Source organism: Capsella rubella, unplaced genomic scaffold (assembly GCF_000375325.1).
Source record: "Capsella rubella cultivar Monte Gargano unplaced genomic scaffold, Caprub1_0 scaffold_3, whole genome shotgun sequence".
NCBI lineage: Eukaryota > Viridiplantae > Streptophyta > Magnoliopsida > Brassicales > Brassicaceae > Capsella > Capsella rubella.
This window is the reverse complement of record NW_006238921.1, coordinates 14,603,723-14,631,419: the sequence shown is the minus strand read 5'-3', so window position 1 is coordinate 14,631,419 and position 27,697 is coordinate 14,603,723. Positions and strand designations below refer to the sequence as shown.

Genomic DNA, 27,697 nt, shown 5'->3' with positions numbered 1-27,697 from the left:
TTGTCCAAAATATTTAACCGAGTGTAGTTGAGTATTATATGTCCGTTTTGAAAAATTCAAATTGCAATATATGAAAAAGTTAAATTTTTATTAAATATTTATATTATATAGTATAATATCATAAATTAAAAATAATATCAAATAAAAGTGAAAGAAGAATAATATTTTCTAAATAGATTGTATTAAATTAGTTAGAGAAATATTAGTAAATCTTATAATTAGTTATGGAAATATTACAATCCTAAAATTAGATTTGGAAAGTATCCGGTGTATGTATCCAAACCCATTAATCTATCCAATTTTAAAAGATCCAATTACAAATTTCGGGTAATTTTTTGAAATTGACCCGACCCGGAAGCACTTTTTGTACTTCTCTTTTACTAATATAGGGATAAGAACTAACATGGACGGCAACAAAATTAAGAAAAATCATATGACTTCATTGTCTAAAGTACACTATCTCCGTTATATATATCCTACTATATTAATTAAGAAATACACAAATATAAATAACATTAGAAATTATAAGAATTTTCATTGAAATGTCATTAGAAAAAGTTTAAAATGAAAAAAAAATACTGAGAATAATAAAGATAATTAAACAAATAATCAAACAAATGAAATATATAAAACCGCAAAATAATTAAATAAATATATTGTTTGTTTGGATATATAAACATAGATACGGGTTACATAAATATTCAATTAAATAATAACAAAATAAATTATTACAAATTTATATCAAATTTAGTACCTAGTATCACATTATCCATCACTTTTAAGGTATAACTCGCATAAACTGCTTTCTTGAAACCATCTTGTGAACTTAAAGATTTGTTAACTAGTAATTGAGCATCCTCCTGGTCCTCCAAAGAAGATAGCAGTAGACCAATCTTCACCAACACCTGATGCCGTTTGGACGTTATAACAAGCTGGACTGTTTGCAAATAATACTAAATCTGAAGCTGTGGGACTTGTAACTTCTTTTGAAACATGATCTATCACTTTAAGACCATTCACAAAAGCTGCTTTCTTAAAGCCGTCTTGTGGGAAATGTCCACTTCCCATGATTGGGCTTAACCTCTTTTTCACTGAACTAAAAACTTCACCTCCCCAAAATACCCGACTTGCTCCATTTGCTAAACCTTCAGAATGGAACAGTGATTTTGGCCAGTACCCAATTGGCTCGTCTTGTAGCACAAACCACCAATCTCCTGTACAATTATCCTGATTTAACCAATAACAATAGCACTTCATTAGAAGTGGCTACTAATACAATTATAGTCTAGTTTTGTTTTATTTTATTTATGAAGCCAAATCAAAGTACAAACTCTTGATGAATTTTGATTTATGACGCCAAATCGTAGCAAAAACTTATGAAATTTGATTTAAACAATTTTGATTTGTTGAGGTTAAAGCAAAAACTCATAAATTTTGGTTTAAGTAATTTTTTTTATGAGAGTATTTTGAGAAAAACTGGTGCGATATACCTGATGTATGCCGATTTCTAACTGATATTGTTGACCATCATAAATCGAAACAGGTTCGGCAAGACCTCCAAGTGCAAACTTCCTGCTCACTTGCACAAAACCAGGACACAATGTATTGTAGCAACCTGCAGTCTTCTTATATCCATTTGCCTATTTTACATTTAAATAAAAATTAGACAGTTTAGGCTTTTAGCCAATATAATTTATCACCAAAGTTTAAATAATTTTTAGGAACTTACAGTCCAATATGTATATAAGCCACTATGATTCTGGTTCAACTTTGGGGATACCTAGGGAATTTTTTTATTTGTTTTCAATTATATAGATACTCTAAATTATTATGAAATTTGTGTTAAACTATTGGATTTTGACTTACTATCCATCCAGCTGAAATGCTCTGTAATGTATCTTTAAGACCGCTCTCGATTGATATACTTGCTAGACTAAATTGATCATGTTTAAGACTCGGATCCCATATATTAATGTTTCCCTTTGCTCCATAATTATCTTTAAAGTACTGAGCTATCGCAAACTAAGATAATCATAAGGAGAAAAAGACAAACTATAAGCACATGTTAAGGTCTTAGGGTCACAACTATATAAATGAACAAGAAGTGTTTTCTTACATGATGACGGTTCGTACCGAGGGAGTCCATGTCTTTTGAAAATGGATACTTGAACCCTAAGGATTTCAAACGTTGCATTTGTATAAGATCTTCAAGTGTAGCTCTTTTAATAACCACTGTTCCAAGTGGACAACTTATGTCGTCATCTTGTCGAAATGGCAGAGAACTTGACTTTGGTGAAGTGTTGTTATCTCTTGTCCATTTAGGTATAGATGTAGGCTTCAACTACAATTGATATGTCAATCCATTAGGAAAAAAGCAAACAATCTCTTGAATAGCTTTTAATTACTTGTAGAGTAAATTAACTAAACCTGAATAGAATGGTTCTTTAGCAAAGGGTGATCGAAGGCTAGCTGCTTTCGAATGTCGATGCAGTCCAATATATAACCATGTTTCGTCTGTTGAAATACAGAGTAAAAAGTAATTTATTTTTATTGTTGCTCTCTAAAATAGACACGATCATGATCATCAGTCCAAAAATAACATACTACGTACATTCCAAAATGCAAAATATTTTTGGTTCTAAACATTAGCATAGTTGTACAGCATCAAATTTGTTTAGATCCTAAACAAAAATGAAAGAATATTAATGTATTATTGAAATATGTTTTTTTTTTTTGGTTTCTTTCCTACACTGTCATAATATATATAACTGAGCTACTTCATTTATTTTCTTACTATATAAATTACTATACATTTCATATAAATTTTTTTTGTTCATATTAAAATATGCTTTTAAACAATTAACCATATCACAGAGCATATCAATAGAAAGATAATAAAATTTTTAATGTTCAACATTTTTTTTTTGTTTGAGAATCACATAAAAAGTTAAAACTTACTTGAAAACTTTTTACCACAGGTTTGTTAATATGGTTGAGTAGTTTCTCTAGCTCTTTTGTCCCCTCTTCTGATGGTATTGTTCTTCGGCTCTCAGTAACCAAAATTAGAGTTATTGTTGACAAAATCAACAAGATAAGCCTTGTGGAGGACCTCATTGAAAATTAATGATATCTTAAGTTTTATTACCAAAGGTGATTGAAGTATAACCAACTATATATATATATATATATATATATATATATATATGGTTTCACTCACATTAATATATATCAAATATTAATCAAAAAGAAGACAAAAAAATCTAAAAAAAATTAATATTAATTAAAAGAAAAATTATGAAAACATTGATAAAAGTACAATACAATCTGAATTTACACACACAAAAAAGTAATATAAAATCTGAATCCATTAAAACCAACAAAGAATCTATCTTATCTTTAACAATACACAAGACTGGATTATAGACTTACAAAGTTGAGGGGATTCAACTTTTAAAATAAAATGCTTTTAAAGTTATATTTTCCCAATCACACTTGTTTTTAAAACATATAAATCTTTTAAGGAAAAAAAAGAAAGAAAACTCAAAGCCACTTTTTTCTTGTTCTTGTTATGCTTGTTGTTTTTTTTTTCTAAAGCCATCCAACAATACGATTTAAACCATGTTATAAATCAAATAAGACGTACGCTATTGGAATGTGGTGTTTCACAAACATGTATGATATACTCTCAAAGAAATTACACAAACAAAAACTAAAACACCACAGGTCATGCAAAGCTTTTCCTAGGAAATTTTTGACGAAATCTTGTTTCTGACCAGGTTTTGACGAAAAATTATTATTTCGTTGGAATTGACCATTTCCGACAAAATTCCGACTGTATCAATGGTCGGTATTTGCTATGTTTTCTTGTATTGACCACTTGATTATAATTATGCATTTTTGTATATTGTTTATTTTAAATTTTGAAACTATAAAGATTGTAGAAACAGAAGAATATAAGTAAAGGATGATAACATAATTTGTATATATGTAAAGTAGACTAAGTAGTATAAAACAAGTAAAAAAAAACAAGCAAGCTAGCTAGATCTTTTCATAAACAAAGTGCAAAGTAAACCTAGCGCAAACATGACTGGCCAAACGGAGAATTTGATGGGAGTATCATCTCTACGTGTGATGAATGAATAGTTAACAGCAGTGATAATAGTTTGGCTCAAGGCACAAACCAATCCAAGCATCTCTGGAAAGCTACCAAATCTACTGTCTGATCTTTGAGTTTGATAGTAAAACCAAGGAATGGGCCAAGTCCATTTCCACACTACTCTTTCAACTCTGCCTTTGTGTAAGAGATCTACGAGGCAAAGTATACAAGAAAACAATGACATTGACATTGCAGCCAAGGAGTATAAAGGTTTAGTGGAAGAGATCTGGTCAAAAACAGATGAAGATATTTCTAACACGAGGTTGATGATAACTAGAGACCACTCAATTATTACCTGTTTAAGAAAACAAAACATAGAAGTTTCATTTTAATCATTTTTGCCAAAAAAGTTGTGAACTGAAAAATGTTAAAAGACTTTTAAAGAAGATTTATTTTTTGAAAGACCTTCGTTCTAGAGGCTCTCAGGAGTTTGTTCTCGATCTCCCGAGCTATTTCTCTCACCAACATCTCCTCATCTCTGGGAAAGAACCATATTTTAAGCAAACATGTGAATACTAAAATTGAACGTATATGACATATATGTAAGTAACATGTTACCCTTCAACAAATTTGGTTGCTCAAGCCTGATTGATCATTTGTATTTTAAGAAAATATTCTCAAGTGTAACATTCTTTTCAAAATATTGAAAACTACAAACAAAATCCCCATTACTATTCTAAAGTTGTAATTATCTTTTTCTAATGAAGGATCTTATCACATATTTGTAATGGCTCATTTACTATGGTGACTATAATCAAAAGAATTGAGTTGGAGTTTTTTACCTCAAGTGTGCAGTACTCCATCCGGGGAGTGTAATTGCTTCAGCAAAACCATCTTTCCATTCTTGAAGCTCCTCGGCTTTTTCTTGTCGCTTAGCAAAGGAATCTCCAAAGCTTCCTGTCTGATTTTCAATGTCGAGAGGATCAACATGGTAAAGGACAGGTATCACAATCTGACCAAACTTCTCTTTGCATTTCAAGATGGCTACAACTTCATCCAAACACCATTTTGAATCCCCAAAGTTCTCTGAGAACACAATCACTGAAATCCTCGATACTTCGATTGCTTTTAAAGACTCTTCATATCGCTCTTCGGCTGGTAGTTCATCGTATAAGAAGGTTTTGATACGTTTCCTACGTAGACAGCCACAAAGATGGCTTACGAAGTTGTCACGAGTGTCTTTGCTCCTGAAACTTATGAAAACGTCGTGTTTCATTTTAGGACTTAGATTCATTTTCTTATTCTTATCATACCAAGTCTTTCTTCTTCTGTAACCATTTTTGGTTCTTTACAATCATTTAACTTTTTTTATACTTTCTTTGAAAATCATTATCGTTACTAACGTACAAAAACACATGACTTGACTCCTTTTTTCTATTGGAATTTTTAACTTAATTTCTTCGTGTACGTAGTTTCTTGGAAGTTTATGTATTGATTAAGACATCAATCACTTCACATACTGTATATCTATATCGACAGCACCTTAAGCTGACTTTTCATGTGCCCTTAACATCGTCCAACAAACTCTTCCAACATTCATGTCATCTTCGTACATCAACTTAGTTTTTTACTCATTGGATTGAATTGACATGTTTTCTCGGAAACACACTCGATAATATTTTATACCACGTCAACTAATTTTGTTGTTGTTGTTGTAATGAATCATATACACGTCAGAAGTTACTAATTCAAATATGTTAGGTTTATACTTTTATTTTATCCAATCATTATTATTGTTATTTAGTTATTCAGAAAATCTCCAAGCTTAAGAAATAAGTTATAAGAATAATGGAAATTGCAAGTTGTTCTAAATTACTAACCCACAGAGTAAAAATAATGGCTAATTTGGAAGCAGATTAATAAAGGGCAAACAGTTTTATATGACCAGAAAAAAAAAACTAAGCACAGAGTGAAATAGTAACGGCGAGAGAGATAGAGCAAACTCGGGAAAAAAGAGAGACTGAAACAGCTGTTGTGCGTCTTTCACATGTAAAGACCTTCAGGAACTCCTTCTTTCTTCTTGAACATTACCTTCTCCTTCGCCTTCTTGAAGTCCACATGTGTCACCTAGACGAATCCACCAAATAAGGTTAGCATAAAATTATTATAAAGGTTTTGCATAGATGAACCAAGGGCTGAGAGAATCAGAGAATCTTTACTTTCATTCGACGCTCTCTAAGAGCAAGCAGACCAGCTTCTGTGCATATAGCCTTAATATCAGCTCCTGAGAACTCATCTTTCGTCATTACAAACTCTTCTAGGTTCACATCTTCAGCCAATGTCATTTTTGATGTGTGTATCTAACAATCGCATACAATTAAAAACCCATCAGATCTTTCTATAAAAATGACAAAAAAAAAAGTTAGAAAAGTTCAGGATCAACAATTGTGGTACCTGGAAGATACGTCTCCTCGTTTTGATATCTGGGAGAGGGAACTCGATCTTCCTGTCAATTCGGCCTGGTCTAAGAAGTGCCGGGTCAAGACTTTCGATTCTGTTTGTTGCGAGGATGACCTTAACATCTCCTCTTGAATCAAACCCATCAAGCTGGTTCAGTAGTTCCAACATGGTTCTTTGGATTTCACGTTCACCACCTGAGTTTGCATCATACCTGTTTCAACCATCATTTTATATCACAGATTAGATTCCATCAATGAATCAATGTCCAGAACATGGATATCAATAGATCACATTTGTGTTGTATTTAGGCATACCGCTTAGTGCCAACGGCATCAATCTCGTCTATGAAAACAATAGAAGGTGAAAGGTCATCGGCAACCCTGAAAAGCTCTCTCACAAGCTTGGGACCATCTCCCAAATACTTCTGAATCAGTTCACTTCCGACAACACGCAAGAAAGTAGCTGATGTAGAATTTGCCACTGCCTGAAAAAATAACAAAAAGTAATACTTGCTCATCCCCCACAGTTCCAAATAAGAATGAGACACGTTAAAAATAGACCACACTGCAATTCATGCTTGCGACATAGAAAAAACCAGAAACCAAAGATATTAAATCCAAGTGACTCTGAAAATCTTCCTCCATCTGAACAAGTACTATGACCTAATATCTCCAGTCTATGTGATCAAACCAAAGAAGCCAATGTCCTAACTAATTCATCTCTCTAGGGGCAAAGAAGATCTACAGCCTTGCTTAGTGAAGATTGATAAAAGACTGAATTGAGCAATTAACAAATAGAAAGCTTTTAATACTTGGTACAGTACATACTAAAAGACGAACCTTAGCAAGCAATGTCTTTCCAGTGCCTGGTTCACCATACAAGATCACACCCTTTGGTGGTTTAATTCCAATATCTTCATACAACTCAGGATGTGTTAAAGGTAGCTCAACAGCTTCCTTAATCTCCTGAATCTGAGCTTCTAAACCTCCAATGTCAGCATATGACTCCAGAGGAGCTTTCTCCACTTTCATCACAGACACCATTGGATCCACTTCATCTTGAAGAATCCCAACAACAGAGAGTACCTATCACAAAACAACACAAGTATCACATAGAAGAATTAGTTTAACGTTTCCATGGAAGAGCATTGTCAAATTTATCAACTCTTCCGACTAATTCCTAATTCAATTCCCCATAAAAACGAAGCCTTGACACCAAAATACCTTGTTATGCATCAAAATTGAGCAGCCAGGTTCAAGCTGATCCTTATCAACGAAAGACAAAATCCCAACGTAATACTCAGGACCAACAGAAGAAGAAACAATGGCATGATTCTCATCAATAAGCTCTTCGAGATTGCCAACACTCATAGGTGTACCACGAAGGTCATCAACTTTAGATCTATCTTCCTCAGCTTTCTCCTCCTGAGGTTTCAACCTCTCCTGATTCGCAACAAACTCCTCCTCCATGAGAAGATAGTCTTTGATTCGATCCAGTTTAAGCAACCGAAGCTTACATTTAGTAGAAGGAGTCACCGTCGGCAACCTCGCCGCCGCTTCAGGTCCTCTCTGCTTCCGTTGCTTCCTCCCTACACGAGCAGGTGGTGCGGCTGGTTCGAATTTCTTCTCTTTCTTGTCACCACCATCTGGTTTCCGATCTCCTTGTCGATTCAATCCGCCGGACGGTCCTTGACCCATCGGAGTTTCTTCTTTCTCTCTGGCTTCGTCTCTCTCTTTCTCTCTCTGAGGTTTCTTGCTCTCGGAGAAACAAATCTTCAAATCTGATTAATAAATATGGGCTTATTGTTTGGGCCTTAATACGCTGTGAGAAACTTAATGGGCCTATCGGTACCGCCAATTTTTTCTTTTTTTCCAATTGTATCATCTTCACAAATTCTGTTTTTTTTATATATATTAACAAGAAACTGCATAATTTTCTTTTAGTTCTTAAAAAAAAATAAAGAGTTGTTCTTGTAGATTTCAATTTACCATACTATTCCAACTATTAAAAAACAAAAATTAATGTAGCATTGACTAATATCAAAAAGTTAATCCCACACTAATAATGTCACATGACAAATGGCAATATCGATTATAATTAGGGAATAGTGTAACTAGAAATTGTTTGGCTATAATATATACTTGAAGACAAAAACTTTACACTGAGACATACATTGTTGTTGACTGAAGCAAATCAAAATGGTCTCTTCACACAAATGCTTGTTTTTCACATTTCTATGTCTTGCTCTTCTTTTTAATCAAGGTATGCAATTTTTTTTTTCTTTTTTTCCTTTTCTATTCAACATGTTACTAGTCAAAATATAATTTTTTGTGTTAATTTTTCTTTTTTTTATTTAAAGGTCTAGCGACAAGAGATATGTTTACTACAAAAGACAAGACTTTGTCTGTGATGAATGAAGATGGTTTGGCCGATCCATGTGGAGAGATACCAGACTGCAACCAAAAATGTGTCGACCAAAATTTCCCTAAAGGAGGAGTGTGCTTAGCACCTAATGGTGATGAAGAACCTGCATCTATTTGCCTTTGTAAACTTTAAAATTTGATTTATTACAATTTTATTCAATTTCAGAGTCAGTGAAAAAGACCATTAAATGACAATAATTAAGATTATCTATCATTCAAAAAAATAATTAAGATTATCTATTAACATTTTAAAAAATTCTACTACATGAGCTAAAATTTACCAATCATGCTTTCGTTTACAAAATTTACTGCCGAAATACAAAAGTTTATAGCAAATTAAATTTTAAAGTAAAAAAAAAAATACTGTCGTTACAATAATTTATTAATTTTAATTTTCTATTTGTTTCTTATTTATTTGATTTTCAATGATTATTTTCTTGCATTTCCAAATATTTCATTTTTCGCATATCATATCAGAAGATAATGAAATTTACCAACAATCCAAATTTACAAAAAAAAAAAAGAAGAAGAAGTTAAATGTTCTATCAGTTGTATTATTTCTAACTCTGCGAACGATTGCGACATATTCCGATCAACGAGGAATTAACGTGAATATTACGTTGGCTTTTGCCCTTTGCTTCCATTACGACAAAAAGAAAGATAGGAAAGATTTGCAAAGCTGTGAGGAAACAAAGATTAGATCATGTACACATAAACTAAAATATGAAACTTCTTATAATAAAACTCAAAGAAAGAGATGTAAATGATGGTGCTTAAAAGCATACGACTTTTGTATGTTTGATCTCAGTCATAAACAACAAGCTTCTTATACTCTTCGCCTTTAATGGCTAACCACATGACATCTTCAGGATTTACAATCCCACCTTCTTCAAGAAACAGAGTTAGTAGATTCTTCGAAAACCCGCTAACCAAAGCCACTCCTTTATGCTTAGCCGCCACGGGTGTAGCCGACGAGTCCCTCAGGTTCCAAAACACTATTTCCGGAACCTTCTCAAAACCTTGGTCTTTATACTTCCTCTGAACCACCTCATAATCCGTCTCCCATTTCTCCTTGGACCGTTGCTCCGCTTTTTTCAACTCTTCCTCAAAACTCTCAGAGTCACTACTCTCGTAGTCACTCTCACAAGCACTCTTGTAGACACTTTGAAAATCACTTTCGGAGTAACTCTTGTTTCCATTGGCACTATTGAACTCCATGTCACTGAACACAAACAACCGCTTGATCATCTCATCCTCGGTTAGGTTATTCTCAACTGCAAGCTCAAGAATCCGATCAAACACCTTCTGGAAGTCCGTGTTCATTCCCCAATCCATTCTTCTGATAAACATAGTCTTTTCTTGTAGACTCGAACCCGTGACTAAGTGCAGCTCCGGGTCCTCACTAAAGGTGATAACTTTCCCTTTCCACGGTTCTTCATTAAGTTCAGAAACCAACAACCCGAGCGCCAAACAAACCTCCATTGGTGTACCCTCCATGCTTCCAGAGACATCACAAACCGCCAAAGAGTTCTTCAGCTTCCCTTTCTTGGCAAGATCATCCACCATTCTCCCCCACTGAAGCTCTGCAACTTCCCCGCCAACTTCACTATCGTCCAGCTGCTTGATTATCTGATGAGGAAGCAACGCACCAGCCGCAATCTTCTTCTTTCCGGATTTCACATCCCCCAAAAACTCTATAAACCTCTCGCAATCATGTTCCACAAAGAGCTCCCTGTAATTCTGCATAGCCATAGAAGAAACTCTATTGTACTTCAACAAGTTCCATTCTTTTGCGCTCATGGACAACTCAGGCAACTCAAGAGCTCTATGCAACGGCACAAGAACTTCTTTCCTCAACCTATCTCTAATCCTATACGCATAATGAGCTTCCTCTATTCCTTCTTCATACTCATCTCTAGAAAACATCCTTCTAGCAATAGCCTCACATATCAAAGTAGACTTATCGTAAGAAGAATCAACTGAAGGACACCACTTTGAAGCTAAACCAATCTTATTCGGCTGATTCGAATTCAAATACTTCTAATCCGATTTCAACAAATCCGCAATCCGATCAAATAGTAATCTGTAATTAGCATCAGAGTTATACCTCTCTAAAGCCTTTCTAGCCTTTTCCAACTCTCTCTGTTTCCGTAAAGCCCTAGCCTTTATCTTATCTACAGGACCACAAATCTCCTCCGCGTTTTCCATAATTCGATCTTCTAGTTCACCGGAAATATCAGACCTTTTCTCACTCTTCCCTTTGAATCTCTTCTGAATATTCTTCCTCCAAACCCGCCTTTTCCCTCTTTCCATATGTTGACCATCCAAGATCCGATACAAAATCTCAGGCAAATCTTTGAAATAGCCAAAGGCAACAAGAGCAGGGAGATTTAAAGCTAGGGTTTTTGGATGGTTCTGGTAAAGCCAAAACGCAGCCGTGTAAAACCCTTCTTTATCTGATTTCCCAGTTCCTCTGACACCTCTGAGATTGCATACGAGCTTCAACGTAGTCAAAAGGTTATTCGACCACGAAATCGCCAGCCTTTGGATCAGATCATCGGGAGATGTGTCGGGGACGATGTGGAAGAAGAAATCGAGACATGGGTTCCTGGAAGAGAGAAACGTCGGCGAAAAGTTTTCGGTTAGACCCATCGGTGGTTTTTCTAGGTTTAAAGCGGCGATTTGGGATATCAAACTATGGGCATCGGAAATAGGGGTTTCTGATGAATTGACGGTGAATGGGTTGACGGCTTGAAAATCTCCGGCGACGAAAGGTGGTCCAAGAAGGATTGAAGTAGAAGAAGCCATGGTAAGAGAGAATTAGTAATTTTTGATGGTGATGACAATGTCTCAAAGTATATCTTTAAGGGTTTTTACATTGAAGCTTATATAGAGATTAGCTTGGGGAGCACGTAAGAGACTTAGCATATTTTTAAAATAATTTATTGAATTCTTTTTCTAAATTTTACTTTGTTAAGATTAGTATTTAATAAGGTTTAATTTTATGGTATATGTATCTGCCTTCAACCTAAATTTTTTTTTAAAAAAAAATAAAACTATAAGATTGAAAGGTATACGTAATTGTCCGTATATATTCTGTTGATATTTTTCTTATATATAAGATTTAGTGAAATTCTTTTAGGGAAAATGTATTAAAAAACCTTTAATTTTTAATTTTTGTTGAAAGAAGTCTCAACTTTGTCTTCATTTATTTATCCAGATAATAAAAGTTGACTGTAGCAAAATTAGCAATTTAAAAGCAAGATTAATTTGCTTCCATTTAACAAAAGTTAATTAATAATTAATATGCAAAGTTAATAAATTTATTAATTTTTAAAACATCAAAATCATAAAGTTATAATTTTTTTCAATCGTTTTTTAAAAGTTGGAAATTTATTTTTCATTTAAAAAAAAATCACTTCACTAAAAATAAATTGCAGGTTTATGTGCGATGTCCACCACAGTACTTTCAGTCTATCATCAACGAGAAGAGTCATCAATACTTGAACATGTGTACTGTACTGTCCTTTTATCTCGAACATAGTTTCAATCATATCCTCCAGCAACGTGTGTCATTTGATCTACCCGAGAGGCCGAGACAAAACCACCACATTTGAAGAAGCATGCAAGAAAAAAGGGCATGAACTTAATTATATATAGAGCACAACAAAAAGAAGTTAAAAGGCTAGAGAGGAACTGCTTCATTATCTTATCTCTAGCATTACTAAATCCACGAGAGAAGTTTTCAGACAACCTTTCTTCAACAAATATTTGCACTGCCTAAAAGCCACATCCACCACATTTGTCGATGTTAATACTTTTCCACATCCATACAACCAAAAGCCAAACACCACTGCTCCTAAAACGATTCCTCAGCTCTCAATAAACAAACATTCATCTAAACATTGATAGTGCAATCCTAAAACTTAAAAAGCATTAAGAGCCGAAATGAAATCATGCATTAGAAAAAGAAACAACAACCTTAATAAGTTTTTTCCAAAAAGAACAGGAAATATGTTTTTGAAACTGAAGAAAACATGTAGCATAATAATGAAAAACAAACAGACCCAAAATGAGATAGCATAGCATATTATTAATTGATCATAGATCATAGATGATGATACTCTCAAGCCTCCTCCACAGCTTTGGAAGACGCCTTCTTCCTTGATTTCTTGGCAACTTTTTCGGCATTCTCCTGAGAGTCACTGCCAGGCTGCTCAACGTTCCCTGCACTGGAACCGACTCCAGGCTCTTCTTTAACCGGGGCCTTATCTTTCTTGCTCCTACTTTTCTTAGGAGCCGCCTTCACTGACTTTGTTGCATCACCAGCACCGTTGTCCTTTGTACCCATCTCATTCTCTAGACATATTCAGCAATTTACAAGTTACTAGAAACTCCTCTAGTTGCGTATGATTGTAGAAAAGAACATGTATAATCAACCAAGAACATAAAATACCTTTAGGAACAGCCAACAACACAAGAGTATTGGTAATCTTTTCTCCACTCGAGTTTGGAATAGGTTCGGAAACAGCAACAGCATCACCACCTTTGAGTGCTTCGTCCTCAGCAACAAGAGATTGATCAATGTGATCTTCTGAGCTCTGCTTACCTCCACCTGAGCTACTAGCCTCAAAGTAATTTGCCGGAAAGGCTAAAAAAATACAGAAGTAGAAAAAGATACTTATTTTGCATCAATAGAAGCTAATTAATCAAACGGGTTAATTAAAAAAGTAGCCAAGTAAAATCAAGAAATGAATATCAGTAACTTAACCATAAACCATCAAAATAAATTTACCTTTGCGAGTTTCATTCACATCATCCTTAACTTCAAAGGTAGGTGCAATGACATTTGTTACATCCTTTTCAAGGTCTACTGAACATACAAAATAAATTATTCTTATTAAGGACAACTCTCTACAACAACTTATAAAAAGAACACAGTTTCAATAGCTTCTTCTAAGAGTTACCACACCATATAAAACGACTTGAGAACATCAGATAAAACAATCAAAGGTATATCATAAACTAATACTCTCCAATACCATCTTCCATAATAGAGAGAGATAAAACAGAGGGTTGCCTATTTCGATACCTCTCTTAACACTTGTTTCATTCCCAAGAGCTTTTGCTACTTTCCTATGAGATTTCTTGTCACCAGCTGAAGATCTCTCTTTCCTTTTGTTGGTATTTTCTTTAGCGACTTTGGTTTTCAGATCCGGATTAGGGTTTGAACTTGGAGCAGTTATAGTAAGTATCTCCTTACCATTCGCCTCAACGTCAGCGAAAAGGGACCAGTCCTTGTTTCTGATCCCGTCAATAGCTTTGCTAAGTACCATAGAATCTGGTAAATAGTAAAATTTACCTCCCATGTTAACCTATATAAAAAACAAAAACACGATCTTGAACCTTAAGTTTGCGATTTCTTTGCTTAAACAACAACAAAAGAAAAAAAAAAACATTAATTGGTATACCTTAATAGACACAACAGAAACTCGCCCAAAACTTGGGAAGCACTGTTCATGCTGCTTTTTTATTTTGCCTGTGTAAAAATAACAAACAAAAAAGAAAAAAAAAAAAAAACAAGAATAAACATAAATAAATACCTGAGTTTTTGTTGATACAAAACGAATTTACAAAAATATTGAGAACAAAAGAAAGAATGAAAGAAGAGAGACTTAACAAGATTAGAGAGAGAACAAAGCTAACCTTTGAATGCAAAGACAGAGTCATCACAGTCGAGGAGAAGTCCGAGATTAGTGTCCTTGTTAGTGCTAATGAAGACACACCTTGCTGTTGTTTCGTTGGCCATAGTGAGTGAGTTAGAGAGAAATGGTGATTACTGTTTACTGATTAGGGTATTGAGGAAGATAAAGAAGAAATGAGGCTCTGTCTCTTTCTCTATGGGACTGTGGACATTTATATGCGAAAGCTGGTAAGTAGCCTCGGTTCCATAAAATAAAAAAGTTAAAAGAAATACCAAAGGTCATCTATTATTATTATTATTATTGGAAACTCAAAAGTCTCCTTCGCTTAAGAAAACGAAACGTCGATACTCAAATAGAATCACACTCTCTCAGTCTCTCCCTCTCCCTTATCATCATTATTAATCAGTTTTAACTCAAAATTGTGATTTACTCATCTCCCCACCTTCCCTCCTTGCATGAAGCTCTCGCCGCCGAAGTAATTAAAACCGTAAATTTGATGGTGGGTACGTGAATGGTGATACATAGCCCATTTTACAATCCACTTAGGCCCAATGTACAAGCCAACATATCGATTACATTCATCCCTCAAGATGATTGATAAGTTGGCTTAAATCATACTGCAAAAAAAAGAAGAGGAAATGAGAAAAACCTCGTATATAAATCATTGCTTTGTGCTCTTTGTACCATTAAACCTAGTGGTATATGTCATTTTGGTTTTTATATATAATTCTTAGTTGGAATTGACTCTATCATTCACACCAAAAAAATAATAATATCAACAGAACGACATCTAACAAAAGTACTAATAGAAAACAATTAAAGTAAAAAAAGACATCATTCAATATATTTTTTTCCCAAAAGTTGTGGACTTCATACTAGATTAATTATATTTCTTGAACATCCTTTTTTTTTTTTTTGTCAAAGCTTGAACATCCATATCTAATTTTCCTATGAACAAAAATTCAAAATTTCCTTTCTCGGTAAAAATGGGTATAGTGGCAACTTTTGTAAGGTGGGATCATCATTCAAATGGTAAGATTAGTCGGATTTTATATTTTTAAGAATTAAAATTTATATTTACTTATGCTAATTTATCGTGTATTATTAGTCAACTAGTCAAATATCAACCAATAAAATGAGTGTTAATATTTGAAATATTAATATAAGTTCTTTAAACCTAATGTATATATATATAGTAATTTTTTACGCGTAAGTGGAATACAAAAGAACACTTGAAAAATAAATGAGTATACGAATGAACTTTTAGAATATTTCATGACAACGTTAATATATCTTCTGTTTTATTTGATGATCTTTATGCATTTTAAATAATGTAACACAAAGTAAAATTGCAATTTATGAGATTACAACTTATGAAAAATATATATTTTAAGTTTTTGAAATATATTTTTATTTAACTAATACCGTATATGAACCCGACATAAAACTCTAGCAAATGTCGTGATTATATTTCAAAACGTTTAAACTCTCGTAATCACAACCACATCCACAGCAGCGAATCTAAAGTGCAAAATCTCCAAAACTAATGCATATAGAATTCAAATACTAATATAGTTTATCCTTCAGCCTAAGATTTTTTAACAATAAATAATAGTTATATGACTTCAATTATATGAAATACTAGGATATACCCCGTGGTATACCACGGGTCCATTTATTAATATATTTGTTTGGTTGATCATTTTCGTAGTTGGAATATATAGTCTAGTTTTATAAGTGTGTATTTTATTTTAATTTTATATAATTTTTGGAATTTATATTATAAGTAGATTCATAGATATATGTTTCTGTATGACTTTGTAATCTTGATTTGATATCAATGAAATTGGAAGGAAAAAGAAAAGATATATGTGGTCAACCCGCGATACACCGCGAGACAATTTTGTTGTAAATAAAAAATATATTTTAACTTAACCCATAAAATATTTTAAATATAGACAACCCCTAATAAAAATATAATCATATTTATGTATACTCAAACCCGTTTAATTATATTTACGTACAATTTTATTATATTTAAAAAACATTTAGAGTTCAAATATTAATAGTACTTTAAATTTTGTAGGTTTCAAATTTTTAATATTTTAAATATTCTATAAAACTTAAATTAAATATTATAATTTTCAGCTTTTAAAAGTTTTAACATTTATAATATTTTCAAATTAAAAAAAAAAGAAAATTTATAATATTTTGAAACCTTTTAAAAGTTTTATTTCTCTTAAATAAGGAAACATATTAAACTGAATAAAAATTTTAATTTGCATACCTGAGAAATCAAAGTTCATGCTCATTTGTAGTGGTGAACATATTAGTCGTATTTATAATCGTTTGAACTATAATCTAAAATTTTATACCTTATGTAGATGTTATACATATATTTTTTCCTTTATCGATTGAGTTATATATATACGTCCGTTTTCTAAAATTTAAATTGCAAAATGTGTGGAAAAAAATTTGTATTTTTATTATAAATTTATTTTATGTAATAATATAAATTAAAAACAAATAAGATTATATAAATATGTTGGAGAGAGATTTGATTTATTAAAGAGACAGTTTAGGAAATTTTTTTGATGTAATAAATATTTGTTTCCATTTTTTATTTTTGCTTGTGAGTTAATTACAAAATTTACTTTTAAGTTTTGTTATTTATTCAAATGGCAAGGGTTTGATTATGTAAATAATACAAAATAAAAGGTTATAATCCAAATTAGATTTTAGTACAAAATGTACTTCAAAAATGTTAAGATAGATATTTGTTGATCCTTTCGAGCTGTCAAAAAATAAATTAATCCTGTCGTAAATAATTTGCGAGAAAATTATTAATACTGCCATGTACAGTGACCAAACTCTTAAGAAATACCATTTCTATAATTCTCTTCTCCCGCCTGCCACAAGAGCTATGTAAAAAGACCAACATATCCCTGGATGAAATGGGCTGCTCTGTCTCGTGACTGTTCAATTTTTTTTTCATTATCTCTTTCTTTTCTTCATCTTCTTTTTCTTCTTCCAACAACAAACAATTCCAGCAGACCAGATCCGACAGACAAAATCCGGCGGACGAACTCCGACGGACCAGATTCGACAGACCAGATTCGACAGACCAAATCCGACGGACCAGTTTCGACAGACCAGATCCGGCGGACCATAGCAATTCTGGTTCAGATTCAGCAGACCAGATTCGACGGACCAGTTCCGACCGACCATAACTCCAGCGGACGAGTTCTGACAGACCACAGTCGGTTATGATGAACTATAACCAGTTCAAGCAGACCAGATTCGACGGACCAGTTTCGACCCAACAGGAAGACGAGTTCCGATAGACCAGATCTGGCGGACGAGTTCAGGCGGACCATAGTCAGTTCCTGGCGGACCATAGACCAGATATATTTTTCGGCGATGGACAATACTTTTTTCTGTAGATGGACAAGATTCGGCAGATCAGATGTAATGGACTAGATCTTGTGGACGAGATTTTTTTTTTTTTTTTTTGTCTATCGTTTTTTTGTCTCTGCTTCTTCGCCACCCACAACTTCCACAAAATCTCTCTATTTGTCCTTCATTAGCACCCACCAATTTGTACAGATCTGGTTTACATTGTGCCCCTAAATAAATCAAAATTTTATTTGTGTCATTCTATAGAACGTCCACAGTGGACACGCATCGGAGTTAGAGGACACGCATCAGAGTTGTCTCTTGAATTCTGTCAAAATGAGTTTTCGATGGACCACATATATTTTGTCCATCATATATTACTTACTCGTCCGTTATTTTTGACATGGTCCATTACCCACAGGATATTAGGCTACAACCCAGCAATTAATAGTTATTGCTGCCAACAGAAAAAACAAAATTTCACTCTTTAATGCCAAAGACAAAATCGTCATTGTAACTCTCTTTATAGCATGATTTAAAAGAAGATTTTGTTAATGGCAGTTTCAGAAAATTGAGTTTCCAAATTGGCATTCTAAACAAAATTCTCATAATTTGCTTACACTAAATATAATTTTTCTACAAAAAAAACAACAACTAATTATGTGAAAATAAAGAAAAAAAGATAAATAAAAGAAGACAAATATAAAAAAGAAAAATACGAACAACGACAGAGAACTTGGAGTTGGAGTTAGCTTAGCCACTTTTTTGTGCTCAGAAGAACAGTCGCCGGCGAAAAGTCTCAACCTTTTTCCTCTCCTCCGTTCCCAGTTCACCGGCATTTCTCTCTTCTCCGACTTGATTTCCTATTAGCCTGAGTTTCACGGCGATGGGAGACGAGAAGCCGGCGGTTGTGATGGCCAATCGTGAAAGAGATCGAGAGCTTCTGATTCCCGTCGCTGATGCCGGCAACAAAGACGATGGTTCTTCGTCGAAGCCTTCTTCTTCTTCCTCCTCTTCTTCTTCTTCTTCGCATCAATCCAGCCACGAGGTTTAGTTTTCTTTCTTCACCTGATCTTGAATCTTGTTCTTCGTTTGCCCATTTCAAGATTCATGCGAAATCAACAGTAGAATTGAATTTATATTAAGCTCTTAGTTCCTTTCAAGATTTGTTCTTCAGAGATTTGACCGATTCTGTTTCCCCTTAGTTCAAAATCTTGGAACTTGTTTTACCCTAGATTCAGTCTATCACCAATTAGATAAGTTGGTTAGTGTGTTAACTAGCAAAACAGTGATCTTAACTCTGCAGATGCTTATAAAAATTTGATCTTTCCTGATTGAGTAGAGTATGAAATTGCATTACAAGTGCTTTTGTTGGGATCCGTCAGATTCTTGAGTCTTTATGTTATGCTCATTCATGTTTTCAAGCTTATATAACACATAAGAGCATTGTGGTCTGATGCTTTAGATGGTTTCTGCAGACTTTAAGCTTGTTCATCAGAGGTTGGGCGTCGAAGAAGTTCATGACAGGCTGGTAAGCAAAAGTTGTAAATTTGGCATTTGATTGTAGTTGTCACAGATTCAGAAGGTGTGCTGATAGTTTTAAATCTCAATTGCTTTATTGCAGTGTTATCCTACTTCCTATTGCAATTACTTTCTATATAACATGGTGGTTCATTCACTTTGTCGATGGATTCTTCTCTCCAATATATGCACAGCTTGGAATCAACATATTTGGTAAGCATTTGAATGCCCCCTCTTTATCGAATCAACAACTTGATATTGGTTTCTCACATGAGTTCGATTTTGGTTTTGTAGGTTTCGGTTTTTTGACTTCCATTGCATTCATCTTCTTGGTCGGTGTGTTCATGTCTTCATGGTTGGGGGCATCTGTTCTGAACCTAGGAGAGTGGTTTATCAAGCGGATGCCATTTGTTCGTCACATCTACAATGCCTCCAAGCAAATCAGCACTGCCATATCCCCTGGTCTCGCTTAGAATTAACTTAATTTACATTTCAGCATTATAAGTTAATCAAAGCTTTCTAATCTCAACTTGTTCATATCCATTTTTTCCTTCTCCGTTCAGATCAAAACACACAAGCTTTCAAGGAAGTTGCAATCATTAGGCATCCCCGAATAGGCGAATATGCATTTGGGTTCATTACATCAACTGTTGTTCTCCAGGTGAGTGAAAATGCTTTGTTCAAGGATTTAGTTATTGTTTCCAGAACTGTTTTTTAGGATACAAAGCGCAGACACAGTGTCTTCTAAGCATGGTTAGATAGATCCGTTCCAAACCAAAATGAATGTAATAATGCTCTTTGATTGCAGAATTACCCAACTGAGGAAGAACTTTGCTGTGTGTATGTTCCTACAAACCACCTCTACATCGGAGATATACTACTTGTCAACAGTAATGATGTTATCAGGCCGAATCTCTCTGTCCGGGAAGGAATAGGTGAGATTTCAGAATCTAACCTCTGCTGTGATAAATCCCCGACTGACTTTTTGTCCTAGCATGCAAGTTTATTTGTGGAAAGCTACTTAACTATTTGTACTCATTCATCATCTGCAGAGATTGTTGTTTCGGGGGGTATGTCAATGCCACAGATTCTATCGACTCTTGATAAACCTTCGGCCTCAATTGACAGAGCTACAAGTTTATAGTTTCATGCAGAAGACTTTCTCTTTTTTTTGAGTGATGATGAGTGTGTGTCACTGGAGTCTATTCAATATTGTTGTAATATTTGATTTGTGTTTACGAAAGTGTATAATGTAAGTTAGGTCTCTCTTCTTAGATATGAATCTTTCTCCTGAAAATATTATAGTCCTTGAAAAAGCGTTGAGAATTTTTTTCTGTTATGACAAGATTTGACATCAATTCTCTTGAAGAAACCCAAAAAATTGATTTATTTTATTTATTCTTCAAATCTCAAGCAGAAGTAAAATCAGATCTTCTATAGGTTCCTAAAACATATCAAAATCAGAGAAAAGCATGTATGTTCCACAGTAAACATCACTGTGATTGCCAATGATAAATGGCAATGTACACAAATAGGGACAACAATTTGTAAAGGAACAGCTCTTATGGATCAAAGAGAAGAATTTGGAAAAAAGAAAAGAAGAAGAATGCCTAACAAAATAAAAATGGTGTAAATAGTTATATCGTAATACTCTCTAAGGACCTGCTAATGTGCTGAAGCTGCGACCTCTCCTCTGTTTTAGAATATGTAAGAGGAAGACAAAGGAGTGTTGGTGGCTTTACCTAGTAGATCAGGCATGGGGAGGTTGATGCAGCTGGCATTTCTGTAAAGTTATTTTTCCTAAAGGAGTAAATATTGATTCAGAGGTCCTTCGTCTCAAACAAAGATGGAGTTTTTTGAAGATGGGTTTGTGAGGATGTAGTTGGTGCTGGTGCTGGTGTTGGTGTTGGTGCTGGTGTTGGTGTTGGTGTTGGTGTTGGTGTTGGCGTTGGTGTTGTTGTTGTTAGATGGGAAGGCTGCTTTATGGTTTGAGAAAATCCATTTGCAACTGGTCCCTGTTGAACCACTGGCTGGATTTTGACGGCAGTGTGTACAGGTGTTGTATCTAGATTCGTTCTTGACAAAGAACAATTTGATTCTGCAACAAACAAACAAAAACTAGGTAAACGTGAATCTTATGTTTGGCAATATACTCCATTTTCTTGATAAGAAAAGAAATCTCTATACCTTTTATTCCTCCCTGCGAAATGATCCGGTTAAGGTAGTCACGGAACTTGATTAATACTACTTTCTCCTGATCTGCATAGACCTGGTCTTGCCCGTTAGGTAGCTGTGAGGTAGGCTTCACCGAACAATTAGGCGAAGCTGCAACCATTAACATAGTGTCCCGTTCATCACACATCAATGACAAAGTTTCTGGAGATAGTGACCTCCCTTTGGAGCCAAAATTGGTATCCTCTAGACCAGATTTCTCAGCTTGATTTGCACTCACGGATTTCTCAACCTCGGTACCTTTATTATTGCCTTGTCCTTGATCTTGCACAGAAGAAGACATGGAAGTTTCTTTCTGATCTGCTAATCGTTTTTTTGTGAATGCTTTTGCAACTTCTCCAGCTACAGCAACCAGAGTAGAACAAAGTGCTTGCACATTTTTCGGTTGAATTATGTCTGCCAAAAGAGACCTTCAAAAGAACACATATTTATAGCTCACTTTCTGCATCCCCAGGGAAAAGAATTAGCTTTGTCAACACATCAGAAATTTACCTATATACAACTTTGGATGGGCCTAACGACGTGTTGCCTCCAGTACGAGAACCAGTTGTTGAAGGTGTGGTTCTTCCATTATTTGCCTGATACCAATAATTATACTATAAGATCTTCTACCATTTTCCTAACCACGGAAGACAGAAAAGGAAAGCATATAGAATATTAACTTGAGGTAACTGATTTACCTGGCCAAGCCTATGAGTTGATGAATCTTTGGTTCCTTGGTTAAAGCTAATCTCCTGACCTTTCCTTCTCTTAGGAGCCGGAGCAGATGCAAAGCCAGAGGAACCAATAGCTCCTGTTATGGCAGCATTTACGTGTTGGAGATAAGCCACGTTGTGGGAATGATCACTGTGAAAGAGCGATTGTCGTTCTTCACTTCCTTCAAAATTTTTGCAGTCCAAGCATTTGCAGTTCTCCGAACAAAAAATGTTTGCTTGAAAGCACTCACAATACTTCTTAAGACATCCTGATTTCTTGCAGTGACAGCCTTTGTAGTGTTTCCCTGACGTCACAACTTCGCCAACCACCTCCTGTAAATCGAGTTAAAAATTTAGACCTTATCAAGAACCCTGAAAACAAAAAACCGTCTAAAAAGCATCACACCATAAGTAAACCACATACCCAGTTATCTCGTCGGCCGTGTGGACTGCTAGCAATCTTAGGCTTAAATGCATTTGGATTCCGTTCCAGAGTTGAATTAACAGCTTCTCGTCTCGCTGGTTCATTTTCAACGTTGTTGAAACAATTAACACAGTTGCAACCATCACAGTAAGTACCGGAAGCAAAGCATTCACAATACCTGACCAAAGGACATTGCACAATGCTCAATTCATATGAAGAAGTCCATAAACAGCAGAAAGAGTTTCTCATCAATAGTTAGAATGGAGACTTACAGCTTCAAGCAGCGTGAGTGTTTACAGTTACACTGTTTTTTCTTCTGAGGAGTTCCATCTCTAGTTTCCCCCACAGGCCTTGGTTTAGATTTCGGCGACTCGGGCTTCCTGCGATAAAACAAGTGTCAACTCTAGAAAGGAACATTCAAAAGCATAGAACAGTAACAATTCAACAAAATCAAAAATCTTTCGAAAGATCTACGCTTCAATCCCCAAATCTGATTTGTCAAAAAGTTCAAATTTTTGAAATAAGAAAGAAACATACGGATGTCGAATTGGGACGTGAAGAAACCCCTGCGGCGGTGGAATCGGAATAACCGGTCGTGCCTGACTGGTAACAGGCCGCGTAGCCGTCACAGCCATTGATGCGACGGGAGCTTGATTAGACTGTGGAAGCGCCACATCAGTAAAATCGAGTTGCCTCGCCGACTTCTTCGAGTCTTGTGTAATCTCTTCCTTTTCTGGCGGGAGTTTGTCTCCTTCTCCTTCACCTTCTCCCATCTCCACTAATTTCGAATTTCTCTGAAACACAAAACCCAGAAATTTTCCCCAACGAAATTTGAAATAAAAGAAGACCCAAAATTTATAATCACCAATTCAATCAGCTTGAGAAAACACTAATATCTCAAGATCTGAATCCACCCTTTAATCCCGTTTCTATGCAAAAACCAAAATAAACCCAGGAACCGAATCGTCGTCTACTCAAACTTCACAAAAACGGGATTTTGAAAATTCGAATTTTTTTTTTGATCTAGACAGAGAGAGATAAAGGAAATTAGGGTTTTGAAAGATTTAAGAAGAAGAAGAAGAGAGATTTGGTAACACAGCGGAACCAAAGAAGAAAAAGAGAAGTTGGGGTTTAAAATCTTCTTCTTCTTCTTCTTCGACTTCGCGAGAGAGCTTTTTTATAATTTTAACTCTCTCTCTGCGTCGTCCTTCTCCTCCCTCTCTTATACATGTTTTGAAATTTCAATTTTTCTGGATTATATTAGACGGTTAGATTTGTTTCTTAATCTGATCGTACGGTTCTTATTAAACTCATTGATCCGACGATTACTATTCATATCAGCTTTGAACTGTAGTTCTTCCTCCACCGTCCGATCCTCACAATATTAATACTTTTTTTTTTAAATATAACCCGTAATTATTTCACTCGTGACTACTACATGCTTTTGAATTTGGCACTAAGTTTTCGTTTATTCATGAAATTGTCCCAATAGTTTTTAAATATTCGAAAAATGTTGCAAAAGGAAAAAAAAAAAAAACTTACAAATGAAGAAGAGGAGGGTTGGTGGTGAAGATGTTGCATGATGAAAAGGAATGGATCTATGTTCTTCCTCAAGATCAAGATGTTCAAAGAGTTGGAGTTTATAATGGTTTCTTTCCACAAACTCTATTTTTTGGGGAGATTTTATAGAACCTGAAAATGATTTCTAATCTTTTTGAGTAAGGTTTTTTTCTTTTTGTTATCTAGAACTTCATTATTCAAATAAATAGTTTAGATTTTAACTATCTTAATGAAAAATAATAATAAGATTAATGTTTAGCTAATTATATAGCAAAGTTAAAGTTGACTAATTTTTGGTCTAATTTTACGTAGTCAACAAATACTTTGATATTTATTTTTTTACAGAGATGGAAATTTTTTTACGTAATTACCAAAAATTTAAAGATTTTTTTTGAATACTTTCTCTCTTAAATAGCTATCGAATCTTAGAATAGTATTTGATTTTTTCTTTAATGTTATTGAATATTGCAAACAATAACAATTTTGACTTCAAAGTCAACAACAAAAAATGAAAATTAAGTAAATCAAATTTCTTATCATAAATAAAAATTTTGGTCTTCGTAAATTTAAATTGGTACTGCAAAGTTTATGTATCTAATTTCTCTCTATCGTCTCAACCTTAGAAGTGTTTTAATGGCGTTGATGATCTTAGGGGGTGTTATTGGATGGAGGTTTTTAATTACCATAGGATAATAGTGGATTTAAAAGTTCAATGGATTTCTAATGCATATAACGTGGATTTAGAAAGTGTTTGTAGTGGATTTGTGAAGATTTATTTTTCTAAAAGACGTGGATTTTTTTGTATTATTATATATCAATATTTGTAAGATTTTCTTGTTTCAAGAATCATCTATGTTTTACATAAATAGTGATTAAAACTTTTTTTTAATAAATGATTATCAAGTTTTAAATAACTGTCATGCTTATCATTTTTTTGTTTCTCCATCGTCACCTTCTTCTTTGTTTTACAAGTTTCTTTAATCTGAAACCCTTTTCAGTTCTCTTTTTAATTCCTCCTATGGCGATGGCCCTCTTAGATCCGGATTCAAATCACGCTCGATTCTATTATCCCAAATTGCTCTAAAAACATCTAATCCAAAAATTTATTGAAACTTGCTTGAAACGAAAATGGTGAGTCTTGGAACATCTATTCCATAACGTTGGTAATACTGATGGGGGTTGTGGTGATTTTCCAAAACAATTCTAATTTTCTGGGATGAAGAATAATAAAAAAAAAAAACAAATTTATTTTTAATATTTATTTAAATGAAATACTCCAAAATACAGATGAAAATGGTTGGATTTGTTTTACTCATGATCTCGCTTAAAAAATCCAATCAAATCCATTATAACTAAAATCAAATCTATATTGAATAACGGAGGATTTTAATGCATTTCAAATACATCAAACAAATGCTTGATTCAATAACGGTGTACTTTTAAAATACATTAAAATCCACTAAACTACATTAACCAATAACCCCACCTTAGTTGTAGCTTCAAGCTAAATGTTGTTTAGAGATCGAGTTAGATCTCTTTTCATATGACTCATCTTGTTTATAATTTTTTGGCTTTGAAATTTCATCAAAAAAGATTTTTAAAAAAAAATAATCAAAGTTAAAATCAAAAACTTTTGTAATTTGTAGAGAAAACTCTTTGAGATAAAAATCAATGATTTCATTTTCCACTAAAATCTCAAATTTGATGTCACAAAGTTTTATGACATCATATTAGAACATTAAATTTTTGATGTCACAAAGTAAACATTAAAAATTTGATGTCAAAAATTTTAACAGTAAAACTCATTTTCCATGGTTATAACTTAAATATTAAAAACAATATCAAAATAAAAACTCTCCAGTAACACATTATTGTGTCTAAGAACTAATTATACAAGCTTTTAAATAAACAAAAATCTCAAACTAGATAACGTTAAACAGAAAAAGAAAATTACTTAAAAGTTCTCGTCAGTAGATATTTGGCACAAAATAAAAGTTTTGCGAGAGCCGAGAGGCCAACTTCTAACTTTCTTTTAACAAAGAGTTTTCTTTTTTAATTGCATGGAAAGAAACATATTAAATGGCCAACCCTTTGTTATATTTGGTGTTTGTTTGAATAGGAACATCAACTACTAAATATGTTGGAAGCCTCTTTCTATTCACTAGCTATAAGGAGTTGCAAAGGTGTATATTTAGCATACTAATAACTTTTTAACCAACTAACGATTTTTCCTTAAGTTCGTTTGTCTAACACTATAAAGCTATGTGTGATCTAGCTATATATAAGGTTAATTAAGAGCTTAGCCTTAAATTTCATTTTAGATATTCAAGACTCAATCTAAGAGTTTTAGTCTTTCATCATTGAACAATGCTCTTGATACAATTAATAGGGATGTTGAAGTAAATAAAAACTCAGCCTGGCTCCAAACCGACACGACCCTGTCCACAATGCGTCCGAAGTTGAATAACTTTTCTGATGGGTTTTGAATTTTCAGTGGGTAAATTAATGAATTGACCCCGAAAAAGAAACTTGTTAGGTTGGATCGATTGGTTTTTTTCATTATTTGTCTTACTTTGAATTTATGCTTAATTATACCACCATATATAGTAATATGTATTTGAATCTTACTAGGTTTGAACCCGCGTTACACCGCGGGCCTATGTTTTATAATTAATTTTATAGTCTAATGTTTTTTTAAATATTCTTTTCATTGAATATTGTTAGTAAGAAAGTTTTTGATGTTATGTACATATGTTTCGCATAGTTATTAGTGTTTGAGTTTATTGTTGGTTAGTTTTACTCATGGATGGTATGTAGTTTTCTTTATTTCTTAAAAATATTGGCGGTGTTATTATAAGTGTGCGCTCATTTACTTCAATGTGTTTTTTTTTGTATTTTAATGGATTGGTTTATTACAGAGACAAAGTTGACGTTTTTAGATATTTTAATTCTAACTATAATAACTTTATGGGTGAGAATATAAATTATTAGCCTTAATACTTTGGAAGTATAAATATGTTTGTTTTTTTTTAATTTGGCTAAAGAAAAAACTGTATAAGGTTTGTTTGTATATTTCATATATTTTGTTTTTATTTTTAATTTTTTGGTTTATTGGTTAGTACTTTGTAAGCCTACGGTATTGTCTTGAATTTGAATAGATTAATTGTCCTAGACAAACCGGTTAA

The 27,697-nt window shown here is 33.7% G+C and overlaps 6 protein-coding genes, 1 long non-coding RNA gene and 1 pseudogene across 7 annotated transcripts; 2 read left to right on the top strand and 6 right to left on the bottom strand.

The window, feature by feature from the left end:
• Positions 1 to 627: 627 nt before the first annotated feature.
• On the bottom strand, positions 628 to 3,143 carry LOC17893973. Its single transcript, XM_006299887.2, has 7 exons — positions 2,959 to 3,143; positions 2,428 to 2,514; positions 2,117 to 2,341; positions 1,867 to 2,022; positions 1,730 to 1,780; positions 1,491 to 1,640; positions 628 to 1,227 (listed from the first exon to the last, which is right to left on the bottom strand). Exons 1-7 carry the CDS (start codon positions 3,112 to 3,114, stop codon positions 838 to 840), a joined length of 1,215 nt encoding a protein of 404 aa, XP_006299949.1. The 5' UTR covers positions 3,115 to 3,143; the 3' UTR covers positions 628 to 837.
• Positions 3,144 to 3,913: 770 nt separating this feature from the next.
• Positions 3,914 to 5,417, bottom strand: LOC17891824 (toll/interleukin-1 receptor-like protein). The gene is made up of 3 exons (XM_006298074.2): positions 4,939 to 5,417; positions 4,562 to 4,634; positions 3,914 to 4,451 (listed from the first exon to the last, which is right to left on the bottom strand). Exons 1-3 carry the CDS (start codon positions 5,388 to 5,390, stop codon positions 4,035 to 4,037), a joined length of 942 nt encoding a protein of 313 aa, XP_006298136.2. The 5' UTR covers positions 5,391 to 5,417; the 3' UTR covers positions 3,914 to 4,034.
• Positions 5,418 to 5,914: 497 nt separating this feature from the next.
• LOC17893943 (26S proteasome regulatory subunit 4 homolog B) lies at positions 5,915 to 8,315 on the bottom strand. Its single transcript, XM_006297548.2, has 6 exons — positions 7,780 to 8,315; positions 7,396 to 7,641; positions 6,871 to 7,040; positions 6,551 to 6,767; positions 6,316 to 6,456; positions 5,915 to 6,223 (listed from the first exon to the last, which is right to left on the bottom strand). Exons 1-6 carry the CDS (start codon positions 8,251 to 8,253, stop codon positions 6,140 to 6,142), a joined length of 1,332 nt encoding a protein of 443 aa, XP_006297610.2. The 5' UTR covers positions 8,254 to 8,315; the 3' UTR covers positions 5,915 to 6,139.
• Positions 8,316 to 8,747: 432 nt separating this feature from the next.
• On the top strand, positions 8,748 to 9,206 carry LOC111831587. The gene is made up of 2 exons (XR_002834675.1): positions 8,748 to 8,818; positions 8,916 to 9,206. It is a non-coding gene; the product is annotated as an uncharacterized LOC111831587 (long non-coding RNA).
• A 523-nt stretch (positions 9,207 to 9,729) lies between these two features.
• On the bottom strand, positions 9,730 to 11,787 carry LOC17890828 (annotated as a pseudogene).
• Positions 11,788 to 13,105: 1,318 nt separating this feature from the next.
• Positions 13,106 to 14,788, bottom strand: LOC111831565. Its single transcript, XM_023786199.1, has 6 exons — positions 14,686 to 14,788; positions 14,451 to 14,518; positions 14,072 to 14,354; positions 13,775 to 13,852; positions 13,436 to 13,630; positions 13,106 to 13,338 (listed from the first exon to the last, which is right to left on the bottom strand). Exons 1-6 carry the CDS (start codon positions 14,786 to 14,788, stop codon positions 13,106 to 13,108), a joined length of 960 nt encoding a protein of 319 aa, XP_023641967.1.
• A 4,016-nt stretch (positions 14,789 to 18,804) lies between these two features.
• LOC17891702 (protein CONTINUOUS VASCULAR RING 1) lies at positions 18,805 to 20,940 on the top strand. Its single transcript, XM_006298261.2, has 7 exons — positions 18,805 to 19,128; positions 19,559 to 19,611; positions 19,705 to 19,814; positions 19,896 to 20,063; positions 20,165 to 20,262; positions 20,410 to 20,536; positions 20,654 to 20,940. The coding sequence occupies exons 1-7, from the start codon at positions 18,967 to 18,969 to the stop codon at positions 20,743 to 20,745; spliced, it is 810 nt and encodes a 269-aa protein (XP_006298323.1). The 5' UTR covers positions 18,805 to 18,966; the 3' UTR covers positions 20,746 to 20,940.
• A 30-nt stretch (positions 20,941 to 20,970) lies between these two features.
• Positions 20,971 to 24,019, bottom strand: LOC17890869 (protein tesmin/TSO1-like CXC 6). Its single transcript, XM_006297280.2, has 7 exons — positions 23,490 to 24,019; positions 23,225 to 23,332; positions 22,953 to 23,130; positions 22,514 to 22,861; positions 22,326 to 22,411; positions 21,789 to 22,243; positions 20,971 to 21,699 (listed from the first exon to the last, which is right to left on the bottom strand). The coding sequence occupies exons 1-7, from the start codon at positions 23,723 to 23,725 to the stop codon at positions 21,422 to 21,424; spliced, it is 1,689 nt and encodes a 562-aa protein (XP_006297342.1). The 5' UTR covers positions 23,726 to 24,019; the 3' UTR covers positions 20,971 to 21,421.
• Between the last annotated feature and the right edge of the window lie 3,678 nt (positions 24,020 to 27,697).

Bases quoted from the DNA above. Each gene is read 5' to 3' on its own strand.
- LOC17893973 (XM_006299887.2), bottom strand. From the start codon at position 3,114: ATGAGGTCCTCCACAAGGCTTATCTTGTTGATTTTGTCAACAATAACT. The intron at 2,342-2,427 runs GTTTAGTTAATT...TATCAATTGTAG, and splicing joins TAAAGAACCATTCTATTCAG to TTGAAGCCTACATCTATACC. The intron at 2,023-2,116 runs GTAAGAAAACAC...TGATTATCTTAG, and splicing joins TCGGTACGAACCGTCATCAT to TTTGCGATAGCTCAGTACTT.
- LOC17891824 (XM_006298074.2), bottom strand. From the start codon at position 5,390: ATGAATCTAAGTCCTAAAATGAAACACGACGTTTTCATAAGTTTCAGG. The intron at 4,635-4,938 runs GTAAAAAACTCC...GTTCTTTCCCAG, and splicing joins TGGAGTACTGCACACTTGAG to AGATGAGGAGATGTTGGTGA. The intron at 4,452-4,561 runs GTCTTTCAAAAA...TTTCTTAAACAG, and splicing joins TGAGAGCCTCTAGAACGAAG to GTAATAATTGAGTGGTCTCT.
- LOC17893943 (XM_006297548.2), bottom strand. From the start codon at position 8,253: ATGGGTCAAGGACCGTCCGGCGGATTGAATCGACAAGGAGATCGGAAA. The intron at 7,642-7,779 runs GTATTTTGGTGT...GTTTTGTGATAG, and splicing joins CAATTTTGATGCATAACAAG to GTACTCTCTGTTGTTGGGAT. The intron at 6,768-6,870 runs GTATGCCTAAAT...TGGTTGAAACAG, and splicing joins GATGCCGTTGGCACTAAGCG to GTATGATGCAAACTCAGGTG.
- LOC111831565 (XM_023786199.1), bottom strand. From the start codon at position 14,788: ATGGCCAACGAAACAACAGCAAGGTGTGTCTTCATTAGCACTAACAAG. The intron at 14,355-14,450 runs GTATACCAATTA...TTTTTTATATAG, and splicing joins TTTCTGTTGTGTCTATTAAG to GTTAACATGGGAGGTAAATT. The intron at 13,631-13,774 runs GTAAATTTATTT...GTATTTTTTTAG, and splicing joins TGTGAATGAAACTCGCAAAG to CCTTTCCGGCAAATTACTTT.
- LOC17891702 (XM_006298261.2), top strand. From the start codon at position 18,967: ATGGGAGACGAGAAGCCGGCGGTTGTGATGGCCAATCGTGAAAGAGAT. The intron at 20,064-20,164 runs GTCTCGCTTAGA...TTCTCCGTTCAG, and splicing joins CAGCACTGCCATATCCCCTG to ATCAAAACACACAAGCTTTC. The intron at 20,537-20,653 runs GTGAGATTTCAG...CATCATCTGCAG, and splicing joins CTCTGTCCGGGAAGGAATAG to AGATTGTTGTTTCGGGGGGT.
- LOC17890869 (XM_006297280.2), bottom strand. From the start codon at position 23,725: ATGGGAGAAGGTGAAGGAGAAGGAGACAAACTCCCGCCAGAAAAGGAA. The intron at 23,333-23,489 runs GTATGTTTCTTT...GTTTTATCGCAG, and splicing joins CACGTCCCAATTCGACATCC to GAAGCCCGAGTCGCCGAAAT. The intron at 23,131-23,224 runs GTAAGTCTCCAT...TCCTTTGGTCAG, and splicing joins CACTCACGCTGCTTGAAGCT to GTATTGTGAATGCTTTGCTT.